Here is a 13,224-nt window from a genome sequence, read left to right as displayed (position 1 = left end):
TCTGTTCATTTATAATTATATTTAATTCATATTTATGAGTTGTCGGGAGGGAGGAGAAAGAAAGAAGTGAGTTTAAAAAATGTAACAGAAGAAACAAGTTAAAAGCAAAATTTTTCCTGATAGTCTGAAGGATGTACAAAGTCACCTAAATGGAAAAAAATAATTTCCAAAGACACAGTTATATAAATTCAGATTTTATTAGCTACTGCTGAAAAAAATCTGTATTTTTATTATTTCCTAGTGGCACTGAGTGAATTCAATGGATAGACTTTCACCATTTCTTCTTTTTCACTAACTGAAATATTAGCATAAACGTCCCTATGATTTAGATTTCAGTAAGTCAATTAGATTTGGGTTTTGTTTGTTTGTTTTTAACCAGGAAAAATTCTGCATCTTTAGGCAGTCATTGAACAAGTAGCCTTGTGTTGTTTTCTTTGAATTGTCCATGAAGCCTGATGTATTATTAATGAATTAATTTCTTGGTGGTGGAGGCGTATGAATAGCGTTCTGTGAATGGGCAGTTGCCTGGTGGGGCCAGTTTTGGCTGCTGTCATTTAACATGTGTTGCTCTATTGTGAAGTCTTATCCAGCCGTAGGACAATGCTCATTTAATCCACCATGATGGGACCTACACACCCTGTGCCCAAGTTGGATGCCAGGGTCAGTTACCCAGCAGCTCAGGCTGGGGCACTGCTCCGCCTCACTGCCGAGTTGATGTAATCATTTTGCCTGCCGTTCATTTTCCCTAAACCAGGGAAAACGCGTATGTGAACAGTGCAAATGTTCTCAAAAGAGATTCCAAACCGATCGGCTGGGTGTTGCCTCCATTCCAGAATGGAGGCAGCGTTCCAGGGAGTATGAGTTCCTTCCTTCCTCCTGGAAATGGAAGCGTCTGGGCCCCCAAGATCCCTGATGTTCTGAGGTCCAGAGTAGCAGATGGCATTATGATTTTCCAAATCCTGATGAACATTCTAACTGAACTTGTTCATTTCACAGTGTGTAGTTCTATTTTTTTTTCACTTCCTCCCCCTTCTTCCCTCCCTGTCTCCCTCTCTCCCTGTCTTTGTTCCTCTCATATTGACTAATTTTAAACCGACGTGCTATCTTCTTTACCCAGCTTTAAATTCCCTTCTCCCCGAGTTTATTGTTTGGAACCAGGTACAGCACAATTTCACATACCGTTTCCAGCCTTTGAGTCACAGCTCACACCGCCTTTGAATTTGTTTATCAAAATGTGTGAGCGGCTACCACCAGCACTCCTCCTCCACGGAGCCCCTGGAAGTTCAGCTTCCCCCTCATCCATAGCTTGCAGCACAGGTGGCAAACGGTGGTGATTATTCTAACAGTCGAGTGAACATCAGGAGGACATACAGTGTGACGATGTGGTCTTTGGATTTCAGGGAGTTCTCGGAGTCTGACTTGATGGTGTTATGGCTTGTTGATTTTTCAGGACACGGACCTGCCAGGTTCTTGCCCTTGAACGGTGTGTGGATGTAGTTCAGGTGTCTCCGTGCCAACCCCTTACCTATGAAAAGAGGAATAATTCCTTTCATTTCGGAATCTGTTAAGCGAGCGTTATTATTCTCCCGGAGATTTTCCTCTTTTGCTTTTGTTTAATATAGCTGATGATCTACCTGTAATCTAAGATTTCTTTTAATCAGCACTTCTGTACATAGAACCTGGTGAAGTGTGTATATTAACATTATAATTTAAGTCCGGGATCAAACATGTGTAGCTGGACTTTTCCTGAGGAAAAAAAATTGACCTCACCAGCATATGAAATTCAAACACTATATAGGGACAAGGTAAAACCACAGGTAGGAATTGCTGAATAATTACCTTTAGACCAGCCTGAGCAGGAAGCTTCCCACGAGGGTGAGCTCATTTAATGGTTCCTAAAACTCAATCTTGTGGATGTCAATGGTCATGCTTGATTATTTGCAGTAGTGTTTTATGGAAAAGCAATAGAAATGCATTGGGAGGCTACAGACAGAGAGGACAATAACGGGTTTTACTTTTGTAAATGAAATCCCTTTGGTATGAGACAAGCATGTTTTTTGCTGTTCTGCTTACGCCACGGAAAAGGGAGGTATATGTGGATGTTAGTGTGCAAGTATGTGTGTAAGTGCGTGGGTGTGCTATTCATACAGACACCTATAAATATTACTGTGCACTATAGCCTATGACCAACAAGTGACCTAAAATAAAAAGAGAAAAAACAATGTTTATTAGCTTTGGAGAGAAAGCAACTGTAAATATGGTTTAAAAGATTAGTCCATTTTCCAGTTCTCTACTATTTTCAAGGAAATTTATAAAACATCAAGATCTCTGCCATAGGTTTAGAAAATCTCTAGGCAAATATAAATCTTTTACGTGACAAAAATTGTAGAGTAAATGATGGGTTAGTTTTGATGTTAATGACGACGTGTTTTCCTCTTCTCTTTGTATCTGGATAACTTCTGGAACATGTTTATGAGAAAAAAAATAGGGAAAATCTTTATGATCTCAAAGTTCAGTTACCTACAGACTGATTCCTTTAGACCTATTTATTTATATTTTGTGGGTTTTATAAGCCATCAGGTTGTGATGTTTCCTTGGCTAACAGCTGGGTCTCCCTTGCTTTAAGGGCTTATAGGTCAGGTGGATGTTTCAGTAGCAGAAATTCAGGCCTTTTGCCCCTGGTGCCAGGTCCTTCTAAGACAAGTTAAATGAGCTGCTACTGTCAGCCCAGACCCAGTGGACAGAACTTCACACCAAAATGCCCACACGTGTAATTTGTCACATCTGGCAACCCAGAGCATGGGGTGACCCGGTGTGGAAATTGAATCATCTTTCACTTTCTCTGCTCAAGGCTTGATGTGGAATGGGGAGTAAAAGGAGGGTTTTCTGGCCTCCAGCCGAGGAGGGTCACAGACACTCTTTTCTGATGATGTCCATCTGCAAGCCTTCCTAAATTCAAAGCCTCATTCCCAGCCGCTGTCCCTCCTAACACCCCAAAGATTAGGTTGGTTGTGTCTGCATTGTGAAATCAAAATACACATAATGGCAAAATACCGATTGTTTCCTCACAGAGTGACCATGTTTTTAAGTAAACTGAGTGTTGTTTATAAGCACTGACTGACTTTGTAAACTCCAATGTGTACTTACGGTTCACTCATATCTTAAACTGGGCTGCCTCATTCTCTGACTGACCAGGAGCACCTATCCATCTATTTCCCACCTTTCCCTCTCTGACAAGATGTGACTGTCTTCTCCCCGCCTACCCCCACCCCTGCCACAGTCTGTTGTAGCAGCAACTTACAGGTGCAAACACTGAGGACCTTCAAAATACTAAAACTGAGCTAATTTCCCAAAATCTACCATTGGATGACACTTTGGACACATAGATTTTTTGGTTTGTAGATAAGCTTCTGTGGAGATCTTTAAAGGTGAGGGTGCTTTTTCTGTGTCTTTTTTTTCCTCTTGTTTTCAAACAAACCAGGTTTCCTCTTCAGTCAAGAGGAGACTTATCTGGATCCTGCAGGTGTCTCGTGAAAATGCTATTTTAAGGCAGTGAACAGCGGAGACTCAAAAACCAATTTGGGGTCTAACAAGGCAAAATTCTGTTCTGCCTGACGTGAAGCCACTGGAATTACAAACAGCCTTTGACCCCAACACTGTGGACAAAAGTGGAGCAGTCTAAGAGAGCCGTGGCAATTAGCGTGAGTCCCAGTGTGTAGGAACAGAAATCGTTGGGCCAAGCCAAAGGAACATCAGGCTTGAATTAGAAAATTTATTTTTTAAGTATTAGTGCATAACTCACTACTGATCAGACTCCACGTGCTGTTAACTACCTACTGGCTTGATGACTTGAGGTCTAGAAATGGGCTCTTAAAAATGTTGGAAGGCTTGCCATATTCTGTTTAACTTGCCAGGCTGGTTTAATCTAACCACATCCCAACTGATCATAGAATTCACCAGCTGGCCAACACCTTGATATTTTGAGAAGTGGCCCTTCTGTCTTCCTTCTCTTACTGCCAGTAAGTATAAAATCTTGGTTTGAAGGAATGTCTGTTTTGCACAAAGAGAAGGGAACAAGACACAGATTAAAATGAATGCCAAGCCCTTACTTGGCCATTTCCTCCATCCTGCAGGGCTGTTTATTAGGGGTGCACACCTTATCCCCCTGAATAATATACCAGTTCTTTAAGGTTATGGATTAAATATCAGTCATCCCAGAATGCCAGGCTCAGAGCCTTTCACATGGTAGGTGGTCAAGAAAACTATTGACTGAATGAACCAATAAATAAGTAATGAATGACTATCATTTTTTTTTTTCAGAGAGAGAGTGCGTGCATGTCAAGTGGGGGAGGGGCAGAGGGAGAAAGAGAGAGAGAGACTGGGTGAATCTTAAGCACACTCCACATTCAGCACAGAGCCCAACATGGGGCTCGATCTCAGGACCATGAGATCATGACCTGAGCCGAAGTCAAGAGTCAGACACTTAACCAACTAAGCCACCCAGGCGCCTCAGACTATCATTTTTATACAGTATTTCATGTCTGTACCTTATCAGTGTCTGAATTAACTACCATATCCTTGTCAGGTTTCATTGTGATATTAATTATGAGTTAAAGGGAAAAATTAAATCCTCAGGTTATTTTCTTAAGCCAAGTTCCCTTAACTGCTTTCCATTTGAGTAGTTATGCCAGCCTTTCCCCTTACATAAAGCTAAGCTCTGCCAAGAATCCGGACCTCATCAGAGTTTTTAAAAATAGGTCCCTACCTTTTTCTTTCTAAACGTTCTGTTTCAACATCATTTTAGATTCATATGCAGCTGTAAGAAATAACATGGAGAGGGCCTGTTCACCCTTCACCCGGTTTCCCCCAGTGGTAGCAGCTCATAAACACAGTACAATGCCACAACCGGGATATTGACATGGATAGAATCCACTCAGTTTATTCAGATTCTACCAGTTTTCTACGTACTCAAGCATATGTGTGTGTGCACATGTGTGCACAAATGTCGTCATGGATCTTTTCAAAGCCAAGAAACATCATAGTTAAAAAAAAAAAAAACTCTACATTTAAAATGATGATCTCTCTTTTAAGTAAGTGATTCCAAAAGCCTCATCTGTGTTTTCTGTGTGTCGAGTACCCAGCCTATCTGCCCGCTCTCAAGTCATAAAGTGTGCTTATTGACATACTTAGTCTGCAAGTGAACTAGCAGCAGCAGTGACTGGAATCAGACCTCCTTCTCCCTCCCCCCTCCCCCACTCTTTGACTGTGCAGGTACGTACACACACACACACACACACACACACACACACACACACCAACTCAGATTTTCTGCTGCTTGCCTTTTTTTATGCCTGAGTACCTTGCTGACAAGTGCTAATAACAAAATACCCAGAGAGAGTCCAGTTGAAGTTAGCATACATTAAACATTCTGAACTTGTCCTTTTGCTCATAGATTGTGCATAATTAATAATTAAACAGTTTCAGTTGTAATGGGTTGACCTTCCTGAACTGTTCATTATTCACAAGGCAAAGGCATCACTCAAACTTTTTTCCCGTTGTCCTTCGCTGTTCTCTAGCCTGCCATGTGCTTGTGTTCCAGTTGTTTAGCAAAGGGGGCTGACCAGGTAGTTACAGAAACCTCTGAGACTTGGAGACTGTCCTCCTTGATGACCAGAATTGCTTACTGAAATGGTTTATGGCAGCTGTTTTTATATAACAGTTGCCGGCTCGATAACAAGATCCAGCCTGTGTCCCTTTAGCAGGACTCTAAAGTTGATTTGGGACTAGAATCTCAGGTTAAGGCTTCTGGTTAAGGTTGTGTCCACTGCTTCATTCCATACCTCTGCCCTTAGAAGTTCAACAGAAGAGCTAACCCCCCAAAAAAGCCCTTAAGGTGAAGTATGGCACCCAGGGTCTTAAAAAAGAGTGACTTTTATTAACAATTTAGAGTCAGTTTCAGCCAGTCCTGAGAGTTATTAGTGTAACTGCTTCTCCAATTCGCGCTTATATTTTCGAAATGTATTTGTTCATCTTCCCTAAACCCATATTTGGCAGAGGACATTTTTGATAAGTAGCAGCAAGTACTTCACTAGATCCCTGAACCCCCTGGCATGGTTCTCAGTCTCCCTCTAACCTGGCGGTGACTGGATGCTCTCCCTCCCTGGGAGCTGCAGGGAAACTGGGACAGCTCCACTCTGAGCTGAGCCTCCCTCCCTCCTTCGCGCACATTTGAATTAGATAATGAAATAGGCGAGTTCTTAGAGGTGTTTTACATGCTGATCTAAATAAACTTCTGATTTTACTTGCTTAAATATGAGAAAAGTATACTTGAAAATCCTCCAGTGTGGTAAATACTATCATTTGCTTTCCTTCGGAGTGTTAACTGCCTGTGTGCTTTTGTGGAGTGGTGAGGCTCTCAGAGGACTCCTTTGCTCCCCCTCCACCCCCATGTTGGTCGTGGCATTCTGACTGCCCCGCCCCCCCCCCCGCCTGCCATTCAGTCTTCTGTATCTCAGAAAATTCTCCTTTGAGGTATGCAAGAGACATGGATTTTTAAAAGGAAAAGAAATACCTGGCATTATGCATGTGAGATTAGAATTCCTCCCCCCCCCAACCGCCCCCCTGCATCTCTGATGACTGATTCTTTCCAGGCACCCCTGAGAGGAGAATCCACTCTCTCTGGTTCTATAAAGTCGACTTGGGCTGGCATTTTCACAAGTGAAATAAATTATTCATGGGTACCACCCAGTGTTCCTTAGTTTTATGTTATGAGGAACTTAACAGGCTACAATATCAGGTCTTAAATAAAATTAACTACCCATGCAAAGATGTCACATTTCCTCGTCTTGTTTCTCATCCGTGTTAAAATGACATCTTCATCAAGTTGCCTAGTCTATAATTCATTAATTTACTCTTGGTATCATACTTTGAAATGAGGTCCACAATGACATCATTTTATACCAGGATCTTCATAGAAAACCGGCCCAGAATTTTAACCATCTTGGTAAATATTCAGCCACATTAAGGCAGCAGGCTTTTCTCTTCCTAAACATTGCATTTTAAATCAGCTACTACTCAGACACTTCCAGTACCACAGCCTTCAAAAGAATCTCCGAAATGATGACTGAGGGGACTAACTACCTGATCAGAGCCCATAGTTTTTGTACCTCAGACTTTGAACCATTTTTTTACTAATAGTTTTTGAGACAGTGAAATGTCATTTCTTGAACTGGGCCTCGTAGGGTCTTGCAGGCATGGTGATATATATGGCTTTCCTAAAACAGGCCAGGCTGAAATTGATATCATGTTTTATTTTTGCTCTTCAAACCGATGGGACTTCTGTGACCATTTTATAGTACCTTTATCGAAGACTTGTCATGTTACTGCGTGCCTTGTTTCTTTTGAGCGGACTGTTTCATCAGCCCCCCGTTTTTCATGTCGTCTCTGTGTAATGCCTGCATGTAATCCTTTGAACTTGGCAAGATTTTATTTCACTCCCGTTTTCCTTTGTTTTCCTTTCTTCTTGGAAACCTTTCTCTAGCGATGAGAATTTTAAGTTTATGATCACTAACTAACCCTGCTCTGGATGAACAGAGTAAATTCAAAGAGAACAGATATGCAAAATCTAAGAATCATTTTGTTCACATTCCTTTTCTTTTAACCTCTTTGGATTTTTGGGGTTTGTTGGTTTTTGGTTTTTTTGTTTTTTGTTTTGTTTTGTTTTGTTTTTTTTGGCTGCTCTGACCCCCTCAGTTCCTTTTGATTTAATTGTGTTTTCCAGCAGTTTCCAATTGTTTGAATTGGAAACAAAGCCTTAATAAGAGTTCTAGTTAATTTTCTGTCTTGTAATTACCGATCTCATTTTTCTGATAATTGGCCACAGCAATTATATGTATATTTACTAATCACATAGGAGGCTGTGCAATTGTATCTATCTGCCACCATTGATAATGACACGCATATTGCAGAGGTGCTTTTATCATCTTCTTTTTTCCACTACATCAAAGCTATTTCCTCTCGTTCTCAATAATGAATACATGCATGCATTTGACACAGTTGTGTGCTAGAGAAATTGTTTGGCTCCCACCAAATGCTGCATGCTCTGAGTTTCTTGCCTGCAGCGCTGGAAGGTTGTATGTAATGATATATTGCTCATCCAAATGGCCAAAGCACTCCAAAGCACAGTGAGATTAAAATAAGTCATTCCTTTGTTAATTTAAATAGGTGCATGTATCATACTTTGCAGGGCACTTTGTGTAGGGATGTCAGAGAGGAAAAAAGCCGCCGAAAGGTATTTTTAATAGCAAATGAGAATAGATGGGAATGGAGTCATTTGCAGCTGCCTACTTTATGTGGCTCTCTTGTTCCAACTGTAGGTCTAATGAGATGACTGTTAAAGTACTCTGCAGTGTAATTTCATTACATCCTGAGCCGTTACACTATAAACACAGTGGCGCTCTCTGTCATTCTTGGAAAAACTCCTAAATTCTTAAAGCCTTCCTTTGCAAATGGTAATGGGGTCTGCTCCCTGTGTTACCCGGTGGTTGTCATTTGTTGCTGTGTTGTTTCCTGCTCATTTGAGTGACTCCCACCTCCACCCCAGTTCTGTTTGGTGGTCAAGGTGGGAGGTTTTCATTGTGTCCTTAATTCACTGGTTTTCTCCTATGACGAGTTTGCCTGGACTGGCAACTAGGCTAAAATTCCTTTTCAAGAAACAGCTTCTCCCATAAAAGCCTTTCTATTCAAGTAAAAAACAGAAACAAAAACAAAAGCAAACCGACCCACATGATTCGGCAGGCAGTTAAGATCGGTTGAATATACAAATAAATGTAAATAAAAGGGAAAGTGTAAATAAATAGCAAATCCAGTAAAAGAAACAGAGGTCAGCACAAGAATAATTTCACAGCTCTTTGTTAATTACAAGACCATTTGTGTGTTACTTAAATAATCATTAATTTCTCATTTACACTTTCGTACCTTCTTTCCTACCCTGTGGCTATCATTGTCCTTTTTTCACCTCCCCTCCCTCTTTGCTCTCATGTTTCTCACTATTGTAAAATGTGTGTGGCTTTAAATTTGGCGTTTTTACATAAACATGTGGGAGAGGGTGTCGACAGTCTTTTTAATTGGACGAGGCCTTATTTTCCTTTCCACATGTTGGTGAATCCCTGTTATATATTCTGCTGCTCCTTGGTGGGAGGTGGGGGTGGATATAAAGGAAGAAGAGGAATTGTTGTGACTTTTGGTGACTTGTTTCTCCTCCATCCCAGGATTCGCCCGTCCTTCCGGTTGGAGAGTTCTCCGAGCCATTTGTACATTTCATCACTCAGTGGTGAGCCCGTTTGCAAACATGCCATGCCCTCAATGTAAATGATACATGCCATTAACTCTGCGGCTCCGTGAGACCTTATGGCTCTCCCTGCTTCCTTTTGGAGACGGGAGGGACTTCGGGGCCTTGGGCAGATGGGGCAGCAAAGCTGAAGAAATTGTTTAAATTATGTAAACGTTATTTACACAAAGGGTCGTAAATGTACTTTAGAGGCTTTTTCCTGTCTTAATAAACAGCTGAGAATCAGGCTACTTCTTGGAGCACAGATACTGTTGCTACCCAATTTTTTTTTTTTTTTTTTAAGAAACACACAATTTTATAGCCCCTATTGAACAGACATATGAAGCTTATTTTTATTAATGTAACCTCAAGTTACCCATAAAACTGTCTGTCACTTAGTGGAAGCAGCATAGTTTATTAATTCATCGGATTGTCAGTAAATAACTTTTATCCTTGGTTATATTTTAGACAGAGTACTGGTGTCCCATTTCAGTGAATTTTGATGTTTGAAAGACTATGAAAACATGGTTCCATTAGGCCCACTTGAACAGCTGGAGAACTGGGAGGAACCGCAGGATTTTGGTCAAAGGGGCCCTCAGAGCCTCTGGGCAGCCCCTCGACATTTGACACTTGAGGAAGGGTTCCTTTTGCACCCTCTGCCTTTTTCCCCTCAGTAGAACGAGGTCTCCTCCACCTGCCTCTTCCCCAGTCAGTGGCCCAGGCCCCGTCGCTCCACTGCCCTCCTTCTGTCTTCTCCCTCACCTCTGCATGGAGAGAGACAGAGACAGGGAGAGAAGGAAACTGGGAGCATAGCAGTGACCACCCCAAAGCAGGAGACAGAACGAACTAGAAACTGTTCTGGACATTCTGGAACTTTCTCATAACTGCCTCTACATTTCTTCCTCTCATTCACCGAATTCCATTCCGTCACCCCTTCAGAGTCCTGTTCAGTGGTGGAAAATGAACCTTTCGTTCCTGCAGTACCACGAAATGGTGCAGTCAGGAGTCCTTGCTAAACTGAAATGGTTGTACGCTGTCCCCTTCCCCTCCCCACCCCCATGATCCATCTGATGATTACACTAAAGTGAAACCAAGAAATATTCCTTAATATAAATGTCAAGCTTTATCACCTTTTTGACTAAGTGTAATATGTTACCTCTTAATAAAAATGTCTCATACAGTTTATATTCCATAGACAAATATGTGAGAAAGAGATCCCCCCCCGACTTTAAAAATTTTATTAACACTGTTTCTATTTATTTAAAATACTAATATAATATTCTGTAGCTTTTAAAAACTGTTTTTACCCTGCAGTCATTTTATTTCCAAAGCATGCCATGTTGGAAAAAGCACATATATTGGCTGAACACTGGACTCCTGGGCTCATTGATAATATAGAGCCATTATCCAGAAATGTGAATTAATCTCTCTTAATTTCCTTTACGTGGAATTCCTAGAAACACTCAGAAGCACATCATGGGAAGGCCCCATTTTGAAATGCAGAAATTGAAACATAAACCGTGCCGTTCCTAAACTGCCCGGGGTGCTGGTTTGGGCATCACCTGCCCCGGAGATGTGGGGTTTGTGATCAGACGGCTGTGCATCTCGCTGTGTGGCCTGAGACCCACTTGGGGGTGGGGGTGTAGCTGGTTCTGGGCAGATGGGGAAAAGCAGATAAGACTCTACCTTCCTTCTGCCCAAAAAATTAATCAGCTGCTGTGTAGAAGTTTTATGGAGACAGGGGGAGGGATAACCTGTGTTGAAATTTCCACAGATGTCAAGCCGAAACAGAAATGATAGTGGGTAATAGCCTTGTTTTCCCAAGAGATACAGCTACTTTGGAATGTCAGATTAGGACTGTTACCAACTCCACCGGCGAGACAGCTTGAATTACTTGCTAATGGATGCAGTATTTGAGAGGTGCATATGGTTATTTATAGGGAAGGCAAATGTCCTCGATGTCATTAATGGTTCATAACTACGGTTCTTATTTACCAAATGATCATTAAGTCTTTCTACTTAAAAAAAAAAAAATAGTCAGCAAATGCAGGGATTATATGATGGGTTTTCTTCTAGCTTGTTAGAGGTCGCCTTATGTAAAGAGAAGCATCTGTGTGATTTTGAAGTAATAGAAGAAGCAGTCATCTTTCATGACTTCGTGCCGCAGACACTCTGAGTTTAGCACAGATACGGCCACCAAATAGGTAGTTACCCATAGTCACGTCAGTGCCACGTATGAGTGCTTCATCGTGTAGCTGTGTACATGACACAGCTACTGATTATACGGACTGCATGTGAGACAAGCAATATTTTGTATGAGGAATGGGATTCTTTAAGTAGCTTAAACAAACTTAACTTCCCCCACGGCTATTTAATGAATATCAACTTGCATTATGTAGCCAGAATAAAAGAAAGTGGAGATAATGTTAACAGCCCATTTGTAATTTTATAGCATTATCTAGATTCCTGACGTCTTTATATATTATTTGTCATTCAGAGAAATAATGAAAGGAATAAGATGTTTTTTCATTTGACCTGATAGTCATGTTTCTTTTCTTATTACTTTATCCCAGTTACCAAAAAAGAATTATATTGTTCCCTAGATTTAAGTTGGAAATACATCGAAAACTGAGCCAGGAAGAAATATTGCCAGGGTTTTTTTTTTTTTTCACATTTTTAAATTCATGCTTCATCTGTATTGCAAGCATAACTCTCTCTCAAAAATCTTGGTGTTTCTGATTCATGAGAGTCTCCCAAAATCTGATAATTAAAGGCCAAAATAAAAGATAGGAATCTATGCTAATACTTTGGCCAGGAATTGAACTCGTAAATTTGAAAACATTCAGATTCCAGGAGATAGAGCCAACGGTGGGAAATACAGCACAAATTTGTAAGCGATACAGATAACAATGAGGTTTTTCCCCCCCTTTTACAGCATGCGAAAACAACCAAAAGAAAGACCAGCACCTGAGGACTTGATGGTAAGTACATATTTTTAGTTACATTAGAATTCTCTACTTATATGGCTGTGCTTAATATTCTGTTAAAAGAACCAGAATGGAATTTAAAACATCCACAGGCTCTGGAGAGGCCACATTGCTTACTCCATTTGGGTAGGTGTTTGTGAAGCTCATAGCCTCATATAGTCATTTTCTACTTTTTAAAAACCTACCACTTTTTCGACACATAAGGCTGAACTGTCTTCCTTCGCCTCACACTCAAGGATCACAAGTTAATCTGGGTTACTTCCTTGTCCTCATTTGCTGTTACAGCCTCTCAGAATCTAGAGGATTGGTAACAGAAAAGAGAGTCAGCATATTAAGTTTTTAGCGCAGTCCTACAGGAAATTCTCATCGTGGCATGGAGTCCTCTTGGATTCATGTAGGATGAAATTAGATTGGCTGCAAAAGATCAAGTTAATGTGAATCTTTGGTCTTTACTCAGAAAGAGACAACTCTAAGGCTGCGGGTGCTGTGTTCTCAGCTCCAAGGCCGCTTTCTTTGATTGCAAATGACAGTTTTTAGTCGAGCAGGGAGAGGAACAGAGACGCTCCCTAGCAATTCCCAAATGGTCATTTATTTAGTGCAGATTGTTGATTTGACAGTGCACAAGCTGTTAGAATAACGCTAGCATCGAGCATTAGTAAGTAATAATTATAGTCTGCTCTTTCTTACGTTTTGCTTAAACCGTTCCCTATCTTTACATTATTGCACTCAGCAAATTCCGGCCAATGTTCTGTCACCACTTTAACAATAAGCATTTTACAGATACCAGTTCAGAGGTTTTCATCCATTGTATGCCATCGTAGTAAACACCCCAAGTGCCCAGACTTCTTCTGTATAATACAGATTTCATCCTGGAATATAAAATAACAGCATGTTTCCCTTTTGCATCAT

General features: G+C 41.0%; 1 protein-coding gene across 16 annotated transcripts in view; it reads left to right on the top strand.

Annotated features, from left to right (window-relative positions):
* Positions 1-13,224, top strand: part of MAP2K5 (mitogen-activated protein kinase kinase 5) — a 270,688-nt gene that overhangs the window by 220,152 nt on the left and 37,312 nt on the right. For 9 of the 16 annotated variants that reach the window (XM_042941603.1, XM_042941608.1, XM_042941602.1 and 6 more), the window contains 2 exons: positions 9,270-9,331; positions 12,264-12,309. The exons of 1 other annotated variant lie outside the window; for it this stretch is intronic. In XM_042941603.1, coding sequence (XP_042797537.1) covers positions 9,270-9,331; positions 12,264-12,309 — 108 coding nt within the window. The remainder of the gene's footprint in view (positions 1-9,269; positions 9,332-12,263; positions 12,310-13,224) is intronic. 6 more of the 16 variants (XM_042941617.1, XM_042941616.1, XM_042941612.1 and 3 more) reach the window with 1 other exon arrangement.

Source organism: Panthera leo, chromosome B3, assembly GCF_018350215.1.
Source record: "Panthera leo isolate Ple1 chromosome B3, P.leo_Ple1_pat1.1, whole genome shotgun sequence".
Taxonomy (NCBI): Eukaryota; Metazoa; Chordata; class Mammalia; order Carnivora; family Felidae; genus Panthera; species Panthera leo.
Note: the sequence above shows the minus strand (reverse complement) of the source record. Positions and strands in the feature narration are given on the sequence as shown.